Source organism: Miniopterus natalensis, chromosome 7 (assembly GCF_054644295.1).
Source record: "Miniopterus natalensis isolate mMinNat1 chromosome 7, mMinNat1.hap1, whole genome shotgun sequence".
Classification (NCBI taxonomy): domain Eukaryota; kingdom Metazoa; phylum Chordata; class Mammalia; order Chiroptera; family Miniopteridae; genus Miniopterus; species Miniopterus natalensis.
Window position 1 is genome coordinate 37,747,339 of NC_142087.1, and position 23,052 is coordinate 37,770,390.

Consider the following 23,052-nt stretch of genomic DNA (forward strand, 5'->3'; position numbering starts at 1 on the left):
ACTGAGTTAGCAGAGAGAAGCACGTTGCTATTACAACAGGAAAAGTGGTCTTCCGCAGGGGCCATCAAGTTTGGGTTATTGGTTAAAAGGATTGGGTGGGACAGCCTGGGTCAAAGCTTTCACTCTCCACTTAGTTACTTCCCAATTAGCAGGGAAAATGGAGTAGGAAGGCATGGGTAACCTAGTCAAGATGGAAACCAAAGCCCAGAAGGGACCCCGTTCTGTCCCTTCATGAGACTGTCTGTCCTCACTGTCTCATCTTCACTCCCTTGCCTTCTCAGCCCTCGCCCACTCCGTTCAAGCGGCTCCTGCTGTGCTCAAGAACGATCCTCAAGCTGCTGCATCGGGCTTCTCTGGGCTTCTCTGTACTGTGTCCTCCAGCAGGACACTATCGATTCGCCCTTTGTTCCATGGCGCAGTGCTCTTTGGTACGGTGAGGCGGTTTTGTCTCAGCATCTCTCATCATTAAAGGCCCTCTAGGCTCCCGATGCCCTCTCTGCGCCATCCACAGATGATCTTACCACGCCAATGGCTTCAACCAACACCCGAAAGCCCCAAGATTCACTAATTTATATTTGGACCCAGACCTTTCGCTTTGGGGTTCCAGAGCAGTCTATTTAGCTGCCTACTTGCTTCTCAAGTTGAGTGTTTCAAAGGCATCTCAGTATGGCCCCAGATTCAACTCATTAGCTTTTCCCTGCTACCACCAACCTCACGCCTACCTGTAAGCTCCCCTCTGAATCTGGCTCCCTTCCAGGGTTACCCATCTGAGTAAACAGTCCATCCTTCCATCTGTCCATCCATCCAACTGTGCACACACCCATCCTCCCGAAAGTCAGAAACACAGGAGGCACCTCTGATTCTTGACTTCCTTACCCTTATCCATTCAGTTTGATCAGTTATGTCTCTTGAATCCATGTACTTCTTTCTAGTCCATGTTACCATTGCTTCCCACCTGGGCTACTGAATCTCTGAACGAGTGTTCCCTTCCACTTAATTTTTTTTTAATGTTACAGTTAGGTTAAATTTTCCAAAGGCAAATTTAATCAACAACCCTCACCCCTTCTCCTCAAAAAAAAAAAAAAAAAATCCTTGAATGCGGTTTTCCTTGTTCTTATAATAAAGACTAAAATCCTTACTCTCCCCTAGAAGGCCCTGCAGGTCTGACTTGGACTTCCCTCCCTCTTTGAGCAGCCGCCTGGCCTTCCTCAGGTCCTCAAACTCAAGGGTTCCCTCCCGTGAGGGTCTGTTCAGTGGCAGTGGTCTTCCATTTCACGCCCTCAGGGAAGCCTTCTCACACCTCCTGAATAAGTCAGCCCCCATGATGGGGTTTCACAGTACCGTGTACCTCTCTTTGTGGCCCTTTATTTCACTTATTTGTATAATCATTTAGTTTATTTGTACAATCATTTAACCTTCCCCTCCCACCCCAGGGAATGTCCGTTTCCTGAGGGTAGGGACTGTGCCTGTTTGGCTCACCGAGGCCACTGGAGCATCTTCACATTTCCCACCTCCCCCTTTGGTCATGCTCTGCTCTAGTGACTGGCTCCTTGTTGGCCCCCAGAACCACGCCCTCGAGCCATCTGCCTGGCCGGGGCTCCCTTCCTCAGGTACTGCCTGTATCTTAACCTCTCAGGGAGACCTTGAATGACTACAATTTAAAACCTGAAATCTTTGTCCCACCCATCTCCCTTCCCTGCTGTATTTCTTGTTATGCACCTCACTTTTCTAATATATGCATTATACAGTTTACTTAGTGGTTGTTTCTCTGTCAGCCCCACATGCATGTTAAATGTTATGCGGGCAAAGAATTGTTTTGTTTCCTGCTCTCTCTTTGACGCCTAGGCTAGTGCCTGGCATGTAATAGAACTCAATAAATATCTGTTGAAAGAATTCCTTCAGCTTGGCATGGAGCCTGGCACGTCAGACCAATATGTCTTTGTTGACTGGACCACAGAAAGGAGCAGGGAGCCTGGGAAGGACCTGCAGGTTCTGGCTATTTATTACCTCTAATTGCCTGCCCCCTGAAGAGAGGAACCCCGGATTTAAGAATTGCCATTAGCTGGAAGATTTGGTATATGTTTAAACTCTGACTTAATTATAATTAGGAACTGAGAGTATCAGGAGGGCTATGTTTGTGTGTGTGGTGTGCTAATGGTGGACTGGGTATTAGTTTATATTTGGAAAGAGCCAGCTCAGCAAATTTATGGTGTAAATAAAAAAAAAAAGTTTAACTTACTTAAGAGCAAAAGCCAATAAACGGGTTTTAAGCACCATTAAAAGCATTTTATATTCAAACACTGTTGCAAAACAATGACTGTGATCATCACTAGCACCTCTTATGTTCTCAGAAAAGCACTAATGAGAATCCCTAAGACATGCTGACTGAATCCCCCCATTGCTCATCCCAGTTAGTGTGTTATTCCCAAGGCCTAGGTGCTAGGAAGCAGGCTTCCCAGTTAGTGAAATCATCTTCCCACAATCACATACTTTCTGGGGGGCAGGGAGACAGTAATAGTGCTCTTCACTATGACTTAAAGAAACAGCCAGTATGGATATATACATAAGTATGATTTAGAGAAGTACTTTCATTCTTTATTCCTTAAGTCCTTCTACAGCTCTAACAATACCGAAGATTTTTTTTCACTGCCTTAACTAAAGACACACAGACAAGTATCAAATGAACCAGTTCCAAATGATGGCTCTCGGAGCGATCCAAGCGCTGCAGTGGCTTCAGCAGACTCCCCTGGGAGGCTCACGCCAGATCGGGGCCACTCCTTAGGGGAATAACACTCAGCCCGTGAGGTCTAACACGGAGAGTGGGCAGGGGCCAGCACCAGCCAGTTCCAGTATTTAAGCCAATAGCAGTGGTATTTCTGCAGCCCATATGTGGTATTAAACTCTCCCTAGTTAGCTGGGATGGATTAAGAGTAGTATCTAAGTATTGGGATACCTTATTTTAAAAGCATGAATAATAGTTTGGCCTCAATAGATACAGAGAACAAACTGTTGAGGGGATGGGTGAGAAAGGTGAAGGGGAATGAGAGGTACAAGCTTCCAGTTATAAAATCAGTAAGTCATGGGGGTGTAGTGTACAGCAGAGGGAATATAGTCAGTAGTATTGAAATATCGGTACAGTGAGAGATGGTTACTAGACTGATCAGGGTGATCACTTCGCAATGTATAAAATGTTGAATAACTGCGTTGTACTCCTGAAATTCATATACTATTGTATGTCAACTATACGTTAATTAAGAAATAATAAGAGCCTGGTTGGTGTAGCTCAGTGGTTGAGCATCGACCTACGATCCAGGAGATTGTGGTTCGATTCCCCGTCAGGGCACCTGTGCACATGTCCAGGTGGCGAGCTCGATCCCCAGCAGGGGACGTGCGGGAAGCAGTGATCAATGACTCTCTCATCATTGATGTTTCTCTCTCTCCCTTTCCCTTCCTCTCTCTGAAGTCAATAAAAATAAATTTAAAATAAAATAAAATAAGATGGTACAGCTATGCCAGGAATATTACTTGGTAATAAAAAGGAATGAAGTATTCACATGTGCAATCACCTGGATGAATCTCTAGAGAATTTTGCTAAGTGAAAAATAGCCAATTTCAGAAGGTTACATAATGTATAATTGATATAGCATGACTGAGATGACAAAATTACAGAAATCAGAAGAGATGAGTGGTTTCTAGGGGTGAAGGAGGGGAAAGTGTGTGTAACTATAGAAGAGCAATATTAGGAATTCTTGTGGTGATGGAAACGTACTGTATCTTGACTATATCAGTGTTAATACCCTAGTTATAAACTATATACATTTTACTATTACTATAGTGTTATAAGATCTTACCATTGGGGGAAAGTGGGTAAAGTGTATACGTTATTTCTGTATTATTTTTCCAACTACATATAGCTCTGCAATTATCTCAAAATAAAAAGTTTAATTAAAAATAAAAACCAAAACTCAGTTCCTCAGTTGCACCAGCCACATTTCAAGTGCTTACCTGGTGAGCATTGGAGAGCACAGGCACAGGCCATTTCTACAATCACAGAAACTTCTATTGGCCGGTGCTGCTACAGAATCTCTACAGTCCTACTAAGAAATGTTAACTCAGGCAAATAAAGTTTAATTGCACTTTCACAATCAATAGAGCCAATATATTGCTCCCCTGGACTATCCAAACCTTTCAAATGTGTTCTTTTGTAAGTAACAAGACATGATGAGCTAGATGCTCTCTGGGTCTATTCCCACATTTTTCTTTCTTTTTTTTGTGTGTGTTAATTTACGTCTATTTAGAATTAGTACTAATTCTGTTAGTACCCTGTGAGTACTTGGTGCAGACGGTGTGATTTAGAGCAGCTTAATGGAGGGGATGGATGGCCTCGGCCCTGGGAGGAGGCTCATCAATCTACCACGTGTCTCAGCATCGTTACGGAACATTAATGAGGTTGGGCTCAATTTAAAAACCGTCCGAGGCATTATGGATTGGTAACATTCAGTTCCACGGGAACTGGGGATTTCTGAGATATAATCCTAGCTCTTTTGCTAATGAGTGTTGTGATATGGGGACTATCATTTAACTTCTGAGTTTCAGCTTCCTGTCCTTAAAATGGGGCTATTACTGACCTACCTAACCCAAGTGTCTGTTGGATTAATGAGTTAATGTTTGCGGAGAACTCTGAGCTCCTTGCAGCAAGGCGTGCTGGGCATCATTATTTCTATTCATTCCCATGTAGCAGCTGGATAACATTATGACTGTTATGTTTACTCCTAAAATGCATTTTCTCTCTCAGCATTTTAACATTACCTGTGCTACCCAAACCTTAAATCTAACAGTAAAACTGGCCCCATAGCAAGACACACTGATGTAGTGGGGTATGTAGGTGGTTTTTCCTTTCCTTTAATATGAACATGACACCAGCCTTCCAGCAGGATGAAGGCAGTAATTGCCCTGTAAATTCTCACTGCTTGAGGCTGGTGGTCAATCTCAGCAGACACGGAAGGAAGTTATACCACAGCACAATTACACTGTCAATACTCACATGCAATGATATTCCCATATCTGTTCTTCATTCTGTTCTCATCTTTCTTAGCAGAGTCCCATGGCGCAGACTGCCCTTCAAAGAAGCTCTGGAAGAAAGAGAAAAGTGACACCAAGAATTACAATTTGGTGCAATAAACACAGGATCAACGATGGAGAGATGGTCTTAAAAAATGTACAAGGGTCTAGAAGGAAAAAGAATGTTCACAGGAATGAGGTAACTGATTAAAGCATTTTATATCTTAAATATTTCATTTAGCTTTTTTTTTCCTTTTAGGCAAATGTTACAAATACAAATGGGGGCTGAAGAGTGATCCCACAATTTATTGGTACAATCCATTAAAAAATGGTTGTGTTTCACCCCATCCTATTTTAATATTTAATACAGAAAAATTGAACATTTTTCTCAATTTCTGAATTATATTACCATTTTTCAATATTCTCTTGAGATATAAACGTATTGTTTTTCTTCCCAATTACTAACTGGAAGAAGGTTATTTTTGGTTAAAACTGTGAAAGTAGGTAAGCTGAGACACCATGACTTCAAGGCTAAACTTCTTTTATAAATTCTGCTAGAATTTCCTCTTCATTTTTAATGGAGCTTAGGTGTCCATTTATTTAAGGATTTGGCATTATTATACCCAGGGTCTTTAATCTTCATGTTATTAGTCAGATATATATTTTTTTCTGTTCAAGTTATAATGAAAATGTCCTTTGCTGTCAGTTGACAAGTGAAAGAAACATCTGGGACTTTTATTTCCATTTTTCCTTCACATGGTCAGCTATTAAGGAGGTAATGAGAATAGAGATGGTAGCAAGAAGCAGTTAGTAAAACTGATTTCTTGTCTTTGCCGCAGCTACTCTTACACTTCTTGGCACCAACTGGGAAAGAAGAGAAGGAAGGAGACGTACAGGCAGAGCGGATAAACGAGCCCCCTTCTGCAATGCGTCAGGGCCAGGAGCTCCCCTCCTCTAACATGCCAGATGGCTGTCCAAATACTCTCTGGAACTGAAGCTTTTTACTCTAGTCTCCACCCCACCCACGGTGTTGGGTCATCTTGGTCATTTCCAACAATTCCCAATATTTAGCGATTAGTTTGTGGTTGTTATTCCTTTTCATGGGCCCAGTTGTGCCTCATTGGTTAAACTGCTGCGGCAGGGAGGCCGCACCTCTCACAGACCCCCGTGAGCCCGGCCCGCCCGCGTGTCGCGGATCTGACCACGCGCTGGACGGTGCTCAGCACAGTCTGCTGTCTCCCTGAGGACAGGGGCTGTGTGGTCATCATTTTGTTTGCACAGAGCCCATGCCTCACAGTCAGAATCCAGTCATTAATTATTAAATGAATGAGCAACTTGGTGTTTGGTGACAGTCTGTGTGGCTTTGCTCTCAAAATAAAACCTTACTTCTGTGGCTTAAGTGTGTGAGGGGTTGGAATGCTTGGGAAACCTGTATATGCACAGTTTGCAGATTTCATTCTGCCACCGTTTGTAAAATCCACACCTTTTCTGTGACCTGCTGTCACCGTAGAGCCGAGCCCTTGTCAGAGGCTGGCTGGAAGAGAGCACTCGCCCCCTGGACCCAGTACTTCCACACAACAAAACAGCAGGAGGGCACCCCGTTTTATAACATGGCAGAGCAAAAAGCTAACAGCACAAACATGAGAGTTAGAGTTTTAAACTGCTGTCTTAATTTAGGGTACCTTAGTCATGATCATCACTGACAACTTATTAGCATAGTAGGTTTTATATTATATTTATTATTTAGAAAAAAGCTGGGGGCAGACCTGGATCCCATGTACTATATACCTATAGCTATATTAATAGATCCACACCATACATGGCTAACTGAAGGGTTAAATACTGTATAATACTGGACAAATACAAGTAAAACACTTTCAGCTTATTAATAAATTAAGTAAATAGAAACACTAGCATTAAAGCACTAGTTAATTCCATCTAGAACAAGACCATGATATCATCAGGGGACTTATTCAAACATGTAACTTCTATTCTGCTATAAAATATGCATTTAAAAATAGCTTCAGGGATTTTAAAGTTATACTCTTTTTTGAATAGTGTCTTTGTTACTCTATGAATGACTATTTTACAGTTGAGTAATAACTATTATTTAACTTCCCTTATAACAATTTAATTCTACTTTGAGTTTGTCGTGATGTAATTACCAATTTCATTTCCCTCAGTCTTTTCCATCCATCTAAACGTCTTCAAATTTTGTCTTTTTGTAGAAAGATGAAGAAGGTTAGTGACTCTGAGGGAGATCTCGGCATCTTCCAGCAGATCCGTGGCCACTAGTTAACAGTGTCACATATCACAGTGTGTATGTGTGTGTGGGGAGGGGTGTGTCAATGATGAATTAGGGGAAAAGGTACTTGTTCAACTAGTAGAAGAAAATGCTCTTAGGTCACCTGAGGCAAAGCCATACCAAGCCACACGAGTCCCTTCCCACTGTTGACACACAGATGCTCTCCTGTGGAGGACGGTGCTCACATCACAGCTGTGTTTCTTTAGATTGTGTGTAATCATAGGACTTCTAATAGCCCTGGTTTTAAAAAACAGTTATTTTAATTTGATTGTTTTCATTTAACTGATGACCAGGAAACAGTCACAAACCAACAATGAAGTGATAACCAATCTCCTTGCATTTGGGCATTACCTACAGCTCCCAGCATGTTTTCATGGGGGAGGGGGGGAGATTGCTCTCTATCTCCAGCACTAATTATGGTGAGCATGAGTGAGTTCTTGCAGAATAAATAAATCCATCCACTCAACTAATCCTCAGGAGCAGTCAGGCACAGAGGGACTGCCTCCTTGCTTTACACGAGGGACATGACACGCAGACAGACCACAACCAGCTCATCACAGGCCAACCTGGGTCAGACCTCAACGTTTTCTGACTCTTCATCCATTGTTCCTCCTGCAAGGACTCTGAAGGGGAAACCAGTGTGAAACCTTCTTAAATACACATGACTAACAATTGCTTTCCATGCCTTGATTACATCTTGTTTCTACATGAAGCTTTACAATAAGAGAATATAAAAGATGCCAAGTAAACTTTAACTGTCAATTACTTTTACAAAATAGGAAAATTTCTTATGTCGTAAGATAATGTGATCATTGCAGGGAAGCCACAGCAGGAGAGCAAGCAGAAGTTGTAGTTCTCGCCATGCGTGCCCCAGCTTCCTGACCAGGAATTATTCGAATCACTTTAAGCAGCAAAATTTAGTTTTTTCTTAAACAAAAGCAAGACAATCAAAAAAAGCTGCCAAGAAAAGATCAGATAACTAGCACCATCCATTGTCTCCTGACTCCTCATGGATGTGGTGACTGGGTCATTCATTTCCTGGAACAGTTTTGTTTCCAATTACATAGCCAATCTCCCCACAATACATTTGCATTATCAAGACCATGTCTCTGTATCCTTGGCTTGCAGAGCCCAGAAAGAGGAAAAATGAACTTCTGAATTGGATGACTTGGCTTTTGTTTCCTTTTGATATGGAGATGTAAATTTTTTTCCTAAGGTGGACACAGTTTTAAATGCTATGAATTTCTGTTAGCATATTTTAAAAACATCTGAGAAAATATTTATCTTAGATTTTAGATTCCCTCTTATATCTGTTTGCATATTTAATTAGAATATGTAGCTCTAGAACCACTAGGCACGCAGAGAAGCTGTGATGTGACATATGGGTCTACTGCATTGAGAGTCCCGGGTTGCTTTCCTGGTTTGGGAATTCTAAGCAAGAATAGTAGTCAGGGCAGGGCCGCAGGCCATCAGTGCTGGAGCACCCTGCTTCCTGCCCGGTCCTCAGCGAGGCCTGCACAGGTGACCCCAGGGGCAGCCCAGGCACTTCCCCATCCACTCCCTGCTGCACCGAGACTGGAGACTGAGCCTTCTCTCACTACCCTGTAGCCACCTCTTTTTTGGGGGTCAGATCATAAGGTAAAGAGAGAGTCACTGATAAACCCACAGGAAATGTATATCTGAAGGAAATTAGGTAATTTTGCTAAGCAATCATCCTACTATATCCTATTTCACACCCTTTTTAGCTTTTAACAAATTAAGTAAATCAACACACATTTATATAATTTTTTCCTGCATATTTTTTCTTTGGGCAAGAATAAAAGGTTCTTTATCTTCAAGAAAGCCAAAAGTTACATGTGTTTCTTGAAAACTATATACATTGAATTACTGAAGGCTTTGCGAAGACTTCTACTCTGAACCAACTTTCTTGGGAAATGAGTTAATTGCCACATAATTCACATGGTATGTAGAGAAGAGCTGGTCTTATCGCATCTGTTGGGAGTAAAGCCAACCCACTTTTGAATTCTCCCAGTGCTGGGGAAGAGAGAACTCTGCTCCTGGAGGGAATCAGAGGATTGATTCCTGAGCATGTGCCAACTCCTGGCTTCTGGCCACAGGGGGATACTCTGCTGCTGAAGTTTCCCTTCACCCGAAACAAACTTTCATGTTCAAGTTTAAGTACAACCTCTAACTCCGCCTTAAGTTCTCAGTTTTTGCTTGACAAGAGTATGAGCACGTTCACTAAAATCAAATTCAACCAACACGCAGGCATGACTTTGAAAAGACGACTGTTGAGAGAGAGCCGCGGAGGTGACAAGAGGAGCGTGGCTGAGACCACCCTGTAGCAGCTGCGGGCTTCCCGTCCTTGGAGCAGCTGCCTAAGGACAAGCTTGGGGGACAGACCAGGATGGCCCATGCTCCCAGGACACTTTGGATGGGAGGGAGTTTAAACATAATATGCACACTTAGGCAATATTTAGTGTTTAGGGCAGATTTTTAATAAGCGGATACAATTTAACACACCAACTATGGACTTTTATTATTAATAAAACACCTTATATATTTTGGGGATTTGAGTTAATGGTCTCACTGTACCCTCTGCTAGAATTTTCATAAATATACTTATGGTTTGATTCTCCTTAAAATGTAATTAAAGTGTTTCCTCTGCCTACTTGAGCTCATACATACTGAGAAAAGGCAGCAAACCTGGGAACAACTCTGAGAGAGTAATAAGTCCCTGAAACAATAAAAATGAAGGCAGGCAGGCTCCAGTGCATACCAATGACTTCTCCACTTCAGGATGCTGCGCTCTCCGCGGGCACAGAGCAGAAGAAATCGAACACCCTGCGCGGTCATTTTTTTCTGAATCGGAAACATGTTTTCGTGATTCAGTAACCACCTCCCCGTCCCTCCTGCCACCGTCATTTTCCACAGCATATAATTATACATCTCAGTTGCCCACCTCAAGAGAACATTACTCCAAAATGATGCAGTCTGTTAAAAATGCCACAGCTCCCAGATTAAAACAGGAGAAAACAATTCTATTGAAGAGGAAAGCTGCCAGGCGGGGACGCGGGTCCAGGCAGGGCCAGGTTTCTCCAGAAGCTTCTGAAATGGAATTTTTCCTCCCTTTCTCGTATGAATAAAACTGTGCATGTAAAATGGCTAAAATCTTCACCCGGAAAGAAGAAAGATGAGCTCGCCGGGCATGCGAAGTCTCTGAACTGTCTTTGTTTTCTGCTCACCCTTCTCTTCTGCTTCTTCCAGGCGCTGCGTTTTATGGGCCCAGATGAACTATTTATTGCGGTCATACTACCGCAACTGAAGCCACCTAATGTGGCCCGATGGGCCACGGAGTGGAGGGCCAATGGGCAGGGGGCCCCAGAAGCTCAGGCCCAGGGCAGCGGTGATCACCAGCCACTGTCATAATCCAATGTCCTGGAAGGAGGCAGCCGAAGGGAGCGGGGACTGGGTGAAAACAAGATTGCAGACACACACAGTGTTGTTTCTAAAGACATTTAAATTTAAATGTAAACGTTCTGACGTTTTTAAAAAGTTGCTAGTCCATCTCAGCGCTTCTAATGGCCTCGTTTTATGGCAACTTAATCTGATTACAAATTCTGCAGAATTTTTCTGTTCTGCAGGATCCAGGTGGGTGATGACCTTGGTAATAGTTGTCACATTGCCTTCCTTTACCTAACATCTCTTTCTCTTTTGGTGACTGAACTGAGTCTTGTGGTCTAAAAATATCATGTTTTTGTGCACAGAAACACCCCCTCACCCACACCTCCGGGTGTTTGCCTGAAATTCAGAACGTGTTTTTTATTCTGCTGAATATTACTCAGAATGAATGACTTTTCACAGCAATATCATAGTCTTCCTATCAAGTAAGACTTTTTATTCCTATTACATAGATAAGGAAATTCCGGATCAAAGGCATGAAATGGTTTGCCTGAGATCATGCAGACCGTAAGCAGAAGAGCTGGGACCTAGAACTGAAGTCGGCCAGCTCTGAACTTAATGCTCCTAATGCTTGGCCACAAAGCTGGGCGAGAACATGTGGTTCTGTGTCCACTGTGCTGCACTGTGCACATAGCATTCTAAAGTCACCCTTGCATAGGTCATAAGCCACCAAGCATTTCTGGTTTCCACGTTTTATAGAATAAGCCTGTTCAATTACTGTCTGCATAGTGATTGTCCCAGGGATTTGAAGCCATGTGCGCCCTGGAGGGGCCCTCAATCCACCTGCTTTTCTTTAAATTTGCCCAATTTCAAAGTCCCCTTTTTTCCACCTGCAGAATCACTACAGTAGTAAGCTCTCGCTAATGATGTAGCAGATCCCTCAAGTGTATTGAAGCAGAAAACATCTGCAAACCACGATCAAGTGGCCAGAGAGAAAAAATACTCTTCAACTGAGTGACAGAAGAAACAGTGATGAAGAAGGTCACTGCGGAGCACTGGCTGTTGCTGAACTTTCCTTGAACAAGGCCAATGTTCTGTTTAATTATTGAGACTGGTGCGCAGCAAGGTGGCTTAAAAAGGGGGCTGTTTTGATATAATTGGGGTGAGTTGTGGTCGAGCAGATTAGCTGTTCAGGGATATTCGACCCTTTCCTGGCCTGCATTCCTCTTTCCTTTGTTCCCTAAAAGAGACCTTGGTGACAAAGATACTCTAGGTCCAGCAGGGACCGGCCTCCTCGTGTTAGGATGCCTTGTAAGGCCAGACACCTCTGGCTTCCTACACCCTCTGATGCTGCAGAGGCAGTTGAGAGTTTTGGGGAGTCCCTGGTTCCCTGGCACTTACTTGCCCCTGAAGGGGGATTTCAAGGGCCCATCACGAGAAGGATTTTCCTCAGTTTGAAACTCAAAGGCTGCATTTGCAGACTCATTCTTCTAGATTATGCAATGAAGACTGGGTAGTGGAGAGGCTGGACTGCAAGGGGTTTATGGCAGTGTTAATGTTTATTATATAAAACTTGGTTGAAGTTTACTTTTGGGGGCTGGGTATTGCCCATCTCAAGATCATGGTGTACATCATAAGATTAACCAATTTTATAAAGATGTTGGAACTTGGACCTGCTCTTTATCATTGCATTACCCTGACAACTCCAAGAAGGCCACAGTAATTGGTTGGGGTGTCAAAACAGTGATGTCAATGAGCAGCTTGTCACAAATGGTACCAAAAAGGGGACTATTCTGTTCAAAAGGCAGGTGAAAATATCTGATTCAATGGCTTTGCAGTTTCTTTGTAGGGTTTCAGTCAGACTTCCAGGATTGCCACCTACATTTCAGAGAGAGAGCTATTTTTATGTCCTCTCAGATGCAGACATTGCCAGGGTCTGAGATGTTAATACTCAAGGACAGTAATTCCCTCCACCTCTGAACCTCCTTTGGAAGAGTGATTTGTCAGTGAGCTTGTGCTAAATGTGCCCAGATCTTTAGAGATGAGGAAGACTACCTCCTTGGAAAAAGGCTTCCCTGAAACATCTAGAGAAAAAAATGGATGTTTTTGTAGAAATGTAGCTGCTCCTTTCCTCCTGAGAGCTTGAGTTCCTAGTTATCATTATTGCAGTAGCTTCCTATCTGGTTGCTTCACTGCCCTCCAGTTTACACACTTCTCACAGAGTAAGCTCTTAAACATACACCTGGGTACCCTGACCAGTATGCCTCAGTTGGTTGGAATGTTGTCCGGGACACTGAAAGGTTGTGGGTTCAATCCCCAGTTGGGGCACATGTGGGAGGCAACCAATTGATGTTTCACTCTCACATCAATGTTTCTTTCTCTCTCTCCCTTCCTCTCTCTCTCTAAAAAAAAAAAAAAAAAAAATCAATAATCCCCCTTTCTCTCTAAAAGAACACCAAATCAATAAAAGCATGTCCTTAGGTAAAGATTAAAAAAAAAAATTAAAAACACACCTGGACACCTGCCACTTACCTATTTGAAAACCTAGCAAGTTTCCCTGATGATAGCTTGGCTGTCACAAGGACTGGGGGCCTGAACTTGTGCAGCCACCCTGTGCACAGTAAGTGCTCATCAGGACCAGCAGTACTGTTCTTGTTCTCATATTAGAGCTTGAGACTTTGATGACAATACATCCTATTGACTTGGCTGCCATTTTTGTTACTGTTTCCTTGACAATAATCCCTTTCAATTTTTTCCTCTCTGGCTCTATATTTTTTCTCCACTGATTCTACACAGTATTTAGAAGTGGGGTTATTGCTGTTTCACTCTTGACTCCCTCTTTAAAAAATATCAAACATCCTTTCCACGGTATTTCTTGGAGAGCTGTGAGTTTTAAAATGTCCTTACCTCAGAAATAACAGCACATAAGCTCCATCAAATGTGATTGAAAATCCAATGATACTTTTTTAGACATGACAGACTTGGAAATGAATAAGTGTGGCAGAAAAATGAATTTTAATGAGAGATTTGTGACTCTCTTTTTGACATCGATTAATTTATAAAACCTATCAGCATAATTCCCAGGCTCTTTCATAGTACTAAGTCATGATGATTAAAGATAAAAATTCAGAAGGAAGAATTATTTTAGAAATTTGGACATCAAGGTTAGAGATACTTTTCAAACAGCTTAGTGAAGACTAATTGCATCTCCATTTACTGTGTCAGGAAGTTCAATTTTTACTCTTAAAAGCAAACATTTTCATTGAAATTAGAACCTAAAATGAAATTTGAGTCACAGCCGCTCTTCTTTATTGACTGATGTTTTGCTAAACATTTCTTATTGGGATTTTGGACACTATCACTTCAGAGGTCCACAGAGGAAAGTCTTGGCTCTTAACCTTAGTCTATAGGCATGAGAAGGAAATTCTGAACAGAGTCAAAACCATGAGCCTGCACCAAGCACAGTGCAGGAATCTTGGCATGGTGGAAGTTTCTAAGAGTTGCCAATGATCACTCCTTCAGAGAGACAGAGCTACTCACAGCCTCCGTGGGGAGTCCTGAAAGAACTAATTCACCTCTCAGAACAGATCAAACATTATTGGTTAAAATCACCGTACCACAGACCCTAGGTGGAATGCCTTATTCATCTGAATGTGCTCCCTATGAACGGGTAGCACCTTATTAAGATACTTTTGGACCAGGTTTGCAAGTAGGCGAAGGAAAAGATGAAACAAGAATCCCCAAGGCGAGTGATAATGACCGAGGCGTCAGCAGCAATACATAAGTTCTTCCCAAATTTTATCACCGTGAACCACCTTTACCATTTCCCACAGTCCCTCTAATTTCCCTCTACCATTTCCCTCTAATTTGCCTAAGGATTTAAGTTTTAACAATTATATATTTAAATACATTTATTTGGAAATGATATTTCACATCATTGTAGCAAATGGAAAGCCAAAACATTTACCACAGGTAAAGATAATAGGAAAGGCAAATAAAAAACAAAACAAAACAGTGGTATTAATTCCAGCCTGGCTGTACTGCTTGGCTAGGTTCTGAGCCCAAGGCCCCTTACGCGCCGGGGAGAGACGCAACAGCACTCTAGAGTCCAACCGAGACTCGCCGATGAACGAAAGGCTCGGCAGAACTCAGCAGGCCGCAGCCATTCTCTCCCCCTGCAATTCAGTACTGTTATTCCTTGAGAGTGGACCTCCTAAGAAAATCACTGTGTACATCATCGGTTGTTTGCATAGCACACTTGGGGAGAACCCTGAATTCATCAGCAATCTTGGCTCACAACACCGGGTACAGAAGAGGAAAGGAGCATGGAGGTATTTAGGACCACAAGACTTGGGTTTAAACTCCAGCTCTGACTGATTTCCAAATGTGTGGCCACAGGTCAGTTACTGGATTTGTTTTTTAATTTATGCAACAGAAACATGATGATAATTTAAATTACTTAATAAAATTGCCTTCAGTATTAAAACCAATGAATGTCAGTGAAAAGAACATGTAAGGCACTTGTACATATAAAGTGCCACACAGCTGTCATGTTATCAGTGTAAAATATGTAACTTTTAGAACCTCCATGGAAATGCGCATAGTATTGGAGCAGGACCGCCTGTCTCCTCTCCAACCACCAGCCCACAGGGAGGAGCCGAGCTTCTAGGCCTCCTCTGAACCGAGCATCTACTTGCCACGTAGGAGGAGCTCTGTAAGTATTAGTGAATAATACTAATTGTAATTGGTGACACTTACAAATCAGAAGATTCCTACATCATAAATGCATTTGAATTTTTGAGGCCTGGTTCTTAAAAAGGGTTTTAAAAAAGTATATGATTGCATCTGGTTTTAAATAAACTGCTGTCATGATTGAGGGAGTAATAAAAAGGCACATTTTACATGAAGTGTATTCTACTCAGAGTTTAAAAAATTCCTCTAATGTTCTACAGTATAGTTTTTGTTCTTGCTGTTTTTTTACAATTACAATCTGATGAAAAAATAACAATTAGTTTAAGTGAACTAAGGTCAGATGCTAAAAGGAAATAGCCAAAAGTTGTATTTAGAATTCGCTGATGCTTTAAAAAATGAAGAGTTGGCCCTAATTCAAGGAACCAGATATTAGATTAAAACCTGGGGGGCACATGGTTCAATTTTTTATTTAGAATCACAAGGTTTGGGACTAAACTAAACTAAGATGCTTCATGCTATTAGAAGTACTGCCTTAAAACATTTTAGACCAGGCAAGAGAGTTGAAAGTAAATTAAAGTAAACTTCAGGGTCAGTTTTGAAATGCAAACAACCAAGATCTAATGCCCTTGGAGGACCTATATTACCATCTCCATCATAAAACAGAATGAACTTTCACACAGTGTCCTGAGACTTGTTTCAGCAAAGAAAATTCCTGAAAGGAGATTTGAATTTTTGCCAAGTGGAAGAAGAAAAAACGTTTGGCTCAAAAGATTTTGATTACATAAGAATTCTTTTCATGCAGTCACAATAAGCTATCAGTTCAGTAGTATGAATAATAACAACAGATAATATTAATAATAGATGACATTAATAAAACAAGTGCAGCATACTTGTTCTGTTCTAAATATTACTCTACATATAGATGCTAAACTATATTCTAACTGTACTAAATACAAATGCTAAATACTATTATACACTATTGCATATCTGTTACTTATCTGTAACACCGATTGCGTTGATATCTTAACAGACATGAATCCTTCAATTATTTTCCTGTTATAACTGTAACTTATGCTCATGATAAGTGATTCCAGCATATTTATAAATATCGGTTAATCTTATGATTATTATCACCTTACAGTCATTATCCCAATGAGTTAAAAAAATCATTATGTTGGTAACAAATATGGTTGAAATGATTTTGTAAAAATATGTTTTTATTGATTTCAGAGAGAGGAAGGGAGAGGGAGAGAGAGATAGAAACATCAATGATGAGAGAGAATCATCGATCGGCTGCCTCCTGCCAAAAGTTACTACATAATTGTAGTACAATATCAAAACCAGGAAAGAGAAATTGGTACAATGCATTTGAGTAGTTCTATGCTCTTTCATGGGGGGAAGGGTGGGCATTTTCATTTTTCTGAGATAAAAGCTGAGGAGTGTGATTGCAGGGTTGTATGGTGAATGCATATTTAGTGTTTTAAGAAACTGCCAAACTATTTTCCAGAGTAGCTCTACATTTTACATTTTCACCTGCAACTTATGAGCAATCCAGTGTTTGCACTCTCACCAGAATTTACTATTGTCCTTATTTTTTATGTTAGCTGTCCTAATATTTGTGTAGTGATATCTCATTGTGGTCTTAATTTGCATTCTCTTAATGGTTGATCATGTTGAGTATTTTTCATGTGTTTATTTGCCCTCCCTATACCCTACCCTCTCTGGTGAAGTCCTTTATTGGATATGCAGGTTGCAAATATTTTTCCCAGTTTAGAGCTTGTTTTTTCACGATCTTAATACAATATTTCACAGATTGAACATTTTTAAATTTGATGAAGTACAATTTCTTGATTTTTTTTTTATGGATCATGCTTTTGGTGCAATGTCTAAAAATTCTTCACTAAGCATTAGGTCCCCCCCCCCCCAAATAACTTTTATTTATAACACTGTAAAAGTCTATAATGTCTGATAGCTATATTAATAAATTGGATAATTATAATTAAATAAGCAACACTGAGTCAGTGATGGCAGTGTCAGGATCAGTATACAAGACACCAGGAGACGTGTTCATGAACACATCTGCGGACCCCATCACACAGGCTCTCCAAGACGACTCCTAGGTGCTCTTCTTTCCTTACTCTACTTCTAACTCTGAATGAATTGGGAGTCGGCCCCAGTTTCCCAGGGTTACTGACGTGTCCTGCATCCTTTGGAGAAAAGATGGAGTCGCTAAAAGGGCTGAGACAAAAGAAGATGCTGACTCAGTTGATGGCTCATTCAAGCTCCCTAAACAACCTCAAGGGGTTCCAGCCCCAATGCTCTGTTCCTTACTCACTGCAGCCACACTCAATAGCATAAGTGGCTGGTGGCCATGGTACTGGATAGTGCAGACTTCTGTCCTTATAGGGGGGACCATGCTCAGTGGATCTGCTAGTCATGAAGGTAGTTCCTGAAACAGGCACCCTACTGTAGGTTGAGGGACAGATAGCACAGGCAAAACAGTTCTAGAGGCAGATAGTAGAATGAAGGAAATCTCTGTGGAACTTCCAGGATGCACAAGAGCCAAGGGTTGTGCCAATGAATGAAGAGGAAACGCTGTGTGAGAAAGGAGCAAGAGAAGCGAAGAAGTATAAAGGGTTGAATGAAAGCATCCACGTTAATGTAGGCCCAAGAGAGGGAGCATGACAGTTTTCTCCCAGGACTTTCTATGTTCCAGTGTCTGTGGGATATGATGTTGCTCTACCCAGATGGCCCTTCCTTCCCTTACCCTGCCTTCAAAAATTGATCTAACTATTGTAACTCAGCTCAAACCTAGTTTTTCCACGCATTTTCTTCTATAGTTTCCATTGATCTTTTTTTTCCCCTTCACAATTCTACTGTACCTATAAGTATGTGCTATGTACATTTTCTTTACAGATCGGATATGTAACATTTTATGTTACTTTTATGACCACAATTAAATTATATGCTGCTCAAAGAGAGGCCCATGTTCCTACTTTACACCTGCAGAGCAGAGAGCTGAGTACAAAGCAGGTGGCTGTGGGGTGCTCCTTGCAGGAACTACCTCAATGACTGCCAAAGCCCATGGCCATTCCAGAACATGAAAGGTAATGGCAGTTCTGCGATGATGGCACTTACAATGAGGTTAGAACATGGAATTTTCAACTTTGTTTCAATTAATTTAATTTAGATTTAGATAGACACATGTGACTAGCAGTTACCATACTGGACAGCTCAGGTTATGATTTACAGAGGACACACCCATGGGGCTGATGGACAGGAGTTGCCAGAGGATTCCCTAGCCTAGCCTCTCAGGGAAAGCCACTTGGTGGGGTCTCAAATGGGAAGATCTCTCAGCCTTTTTGAATAGAAATATGATTTTCTCGGTGTTAGGGGCTGAATTGTGTCCCACCATTCCCCTTCTCCAAGCTCATATGTTGAAGCTTTTACTCCCAGTACCTCAGAATGTGGCATGTGACTGTGTTTGGAGATAGGGCTGTTAAAAAGCTATTTAAGTTAAATGAGGTCATATGTGTTGGCCTTGATCCAATATGACTGGTGTCCTTATAAGAGAAGATTTGCACAAAGGGATGACTATATAAAGTGGCACCAAGAGGGTGTCATCTGCAAGCCAAGGAAGGAGACCTCAGAGGAAACTCACCCTTTGGGCACCTTGATCATGGATTTCAGCCTCCAGAACTGGGAGAAAATAAGTATCTGTTACTTAAGCTACCCAGTCTGTGGTATTTTGTCATGGCAACCCTAATACACTTAGCACATAGAGACGAATTTGAGCACAAATATTAAATTGAAGTGACTCTGATGTGTAACCTAGGGTGCTAATGTACTAATTTAAAATGGGGATATTTTCTTTCGGAGTGTCCATTATGCCCGTGGTGCTGTGTGCAGTGGCACTGCCGGAAAGCCAGGTTGTTACGCTGATGCTAGACGGTGAACACTGGGTTCGAGCAAGCCAAGTGGAATGTTTTGTGGGAATGAGTCACCTAAATGTGGAAACAGAAAGCCTGGCTCTGGCAGACACAGTCTCCTTCTGCAGGCTGACATGCAGAGCTGGATGTACACATACAATTTCTGCTCCTCTGAACATCTTTTCCATAGTGAGCATTCAATCCTTCACTTCTTGGGGTGTTATTATCACTGAATACTTAGTCAAGCCATAATTCATGCAAGCAGGCAGACTTTCTGTCTCAATACTACAGTCCTGTGATGTGCTGATAAAACAGACCCACTCACAGAGGCAGACAACCCCACTGCCAAAGCCTCCAAGACACAGCATCAGATGAAAGAAAACATGGTTCATGGGACTTACCGTGGCCATTAACCCACTCCTCAGGTAGGGCTTATTTCGTAATGATTTAGTGTGGGCAACCCCGGCAGCTAGAATTAATTAAGAACTATTTGGGGATGCTGAAGAGCCAGCAGCAATCTGCAGAGTCTTGGCAGTTAATTAAGGGTCAGAAAAAGGTCTTCCAGATTTCTCCAGCTCTGCCTGCTCTGTTGGGCCTCAGAGCTATGAAGTCTCGCGCATATGCCGACTTCATGCCTTTTCCTTTTCACATTCCTAGTGGTAGAAGACGACCTCCAGAGAGGTCATTACTGCACTGCCATCCTTTGAAAATGCTCATATTTAGATCATCCTTGACAGAAGAGAATATTTTTCAGATATATGACCTTTGAAAATGGGGACTTTGCAAGCATCCTAAAGAGTTTGTCTATTTAGACTTGGCAGTTACAAAACCACTTTGAAAAAAAAGTAAAAGGCACATGCTACCTACATGAATACATCGCTGGGTGCAAAACCGGGTCACAAAAAACAGTGAACACTTCAATAGACAGAGAATTTGGGGCAAGCAGCACATACAGAGTCAGACATCAGCACCAATGAGCTGTATGACAGGGCCCCTTTCTTAATTTCAGCAGCTACATGCAATTTTGCACGTACCCAAGAACTTCAAGTGAACTTATAGGCAATTACATTTCCATTGAAATGTATAATGTGATCAGGGCTTTCATTTATTTATTTTTTCATTTTGCCTCTGCTCTCACTGACTCCTGCAGCAATCCCTCAATCAGAAGTGAAGCTTGAGGTTTAATGGCTTTATGTATAATTTAGTTTTCTGCAAGATGCCTCTTCACTTTCGGTTTTGCATAAGCTTAGGAAAGTATGTCAGTTTATCAGATCTGTAAGGACACCAAAGATACGTATTTCAGCTCTACTTTTTTATCCTGCAACTCCTTCATTAGAACTGTGCACTCAAGTTAAATTAGCCACTGTAAAATAGTAGAAAGGTTCAGACCGGGAGATAGTAGACGCTTTTGCTTTTTGCATTTCTCCTCAAATAAAATTGTTTAGGAAACTTTGATTGCTATATAAATATTATCTTTACAAAGACTATAGGCCTTTCTTTTTCATTAGATCCCTTATAGATTTATTTAGGTTGTTTCTTAGATTTTGTATGGGTTCTGTACTACAAAGCACAATAGGGCGTTGGCCAAAAAAAAAAAAAAAAAAAAGAGCTAAAGAAAGGGTGTGGGGCCACCCATTCAGAATAACAAAATGAAATATTATATATTAGGTAATCAAGATCCTACTGTGCTAATGTTTTCAGATAATCATTATTATCTGAAGTCTTTAAAAGTACCTATTGTGATAGAAACAGAACAATTTGAAAATGTGTAGCTCTTTCAGTAGCATACCTGCGATAATCAGTGGAATACTGTCCAACTCACCATGCCAAGAGAACTTTAAACACACACAGACACATATACACACAAACAAACACACACACACAAAAAACAAGCTTTTAAAAGTCTTGATCAGCTCTGGCTGGTTTGGCTCAGTGGCTAGAGCACAGGCCTGAGACTGAAGGGTTCAGGGTTCAATTCTGGCCATGGGCACCTACCTTGGTTGCTGGCTCCGCCCCAGTTAGGGCAAGAGTGGAAGGCAACCAATTGATATTGCTCTCTCTCTCATTCCCCCCCTCCCCCTCCCTCCCCCCTCCCTCCCACTCTCTCTTAAAAAGCAATGGAAAAAAGGTCCATGGGTCAGGATTAAAAATAATATATAAAAGTCTTGATCACGGTAAGCTTTGGCTTTCCCCTAGAGGATTTTAATTAGTTAGATTTGGAAAGTTTGTATAATTGGGAGATTGGCTTTTTAAAAAATCCTCACCTGAATATATGTTGTTGCTTTTTTAATTGATTTTTAGAGAGAGAGGAAGGGGGGAGAGAAACATGGATGTGAGAGAGAAACATCGAAGGGTTGCCGCCTCCCAAACGCACCCTGACTGGGTATTGCACCCACAACCTAGGTGTGTGCCCTGACTGGGACGTGAACCTGTGATCTTTCAGTGTGCAGGACGGTGCTCCAACCAACTAAGCCACCCGGCCAGGACCAGGAGACTGACTTTTAAAAATATGTTTATTTCTACATATTGAACATTGACAAATTGTGTCTCTTTCCCACTGCTCCTTTACTTGATCACACATTCTGCACTTATTGCAAAAAAGTATTGCAATGTTTTAAGTGCAATATGGCATCCCACTGGTGCCAACGCCAAAGGACAAACACACTTTGCTCTCCTTAGCCTTCTTCCACCGTGCCTCGTCAGTGCGAACTAGAGCAAATCTACACTTCAGACTGACTCAACACTTTCAAATAAAGTGAAACTTGTACACACAAAACACAGAAAGCAAGGCCAGTTTACAAGCTTAAAATTCTTACATCAAAACACTATCATCATCCTGTCAATAAACTTAATTCCCAACATTTCTACTATTTCATATTATTTTGGAAAACTGTGATTTGTTATTTACAGTTAGGAGAAAGTTGTCAAGCTTTCTGGATATCTGATATACATGGAATACCTTTTCCAATCATCTCATCTTTTCCATCCCTTCAGCTTTTAGAGGTTCAAAGCACAGGGTAACGATGGGAAAGATTCTACTTCCTTCTGATGCCCAGAAGGTGGCATGGGCCCTGAAGTCAGATGCCCTGGGTTCAAATTCCAACACCCACGTAAGCTTTCTGACATGGGTAAGAGACTGAACTCTCTAAGGCTCAGTCTTCTTATGTCTATAATGGGGTAGGTGTGGAGAGCTTCTAATGAGATAATGCATGGACATGTTTATCCCAGGGCCTGGCAAATTGCTGATGCTCTACCAATGCTAGTGGCTATTTTGATAAAAATATTGATTGTTCTTACTACCACCATGAAGAGGCCCACCATCTGGTTCTAATAATTTTCAAAACCATGAAATTATAATAATTGGTTGTTGAACTTCAGCATCACTGGCTTATGCTGACATACCATAAGACAATCCTGTAATGAGTTCCTTGCCCAAAACAGTCAACCACCATGCCTACTAGGTGCTAAAGCATAGTGCTGGACACTGCAGAGATTACAACAAAGAATAAAAGGCCTTATCCTTGGAGAAGATACAATCCAGCTGTAACACTCATAAAACAGACAGCAAACAGTAAAGAGCTGTATATAGAGGCTAAATTATGCAGCAGGGACTCTCACATGCTACAAAGGTTTGGAGAAAGGAGAGGTCAGTGGGGCCTTGAT

The 23,052-nt window shown here is 41.6% G+C and overlaps 1 protein-coding gene across 1 annotated transcript in view; it reads right to left on the minus strand.

The window, feature by feature from the left end:
- PTPRM (protein tyrosine phosphatase receptor type M) overlaps nt 1–23,052 on the minus strand; it is a 617,147-nt gene that overhangs the window by 74,692 nt on the left and 519,403 nt on the right. The window contains exon 19 of the mRNA XM_087818949.1: nt 5,045–5,132. Within this exon, the coding sequence (XP_087675075.1) occupies nt 5,045–5,132 (88 nt within the window). The remainder of the gene's footprint in view (nt 1–5,044; nt 5,133–23,052) is intronic.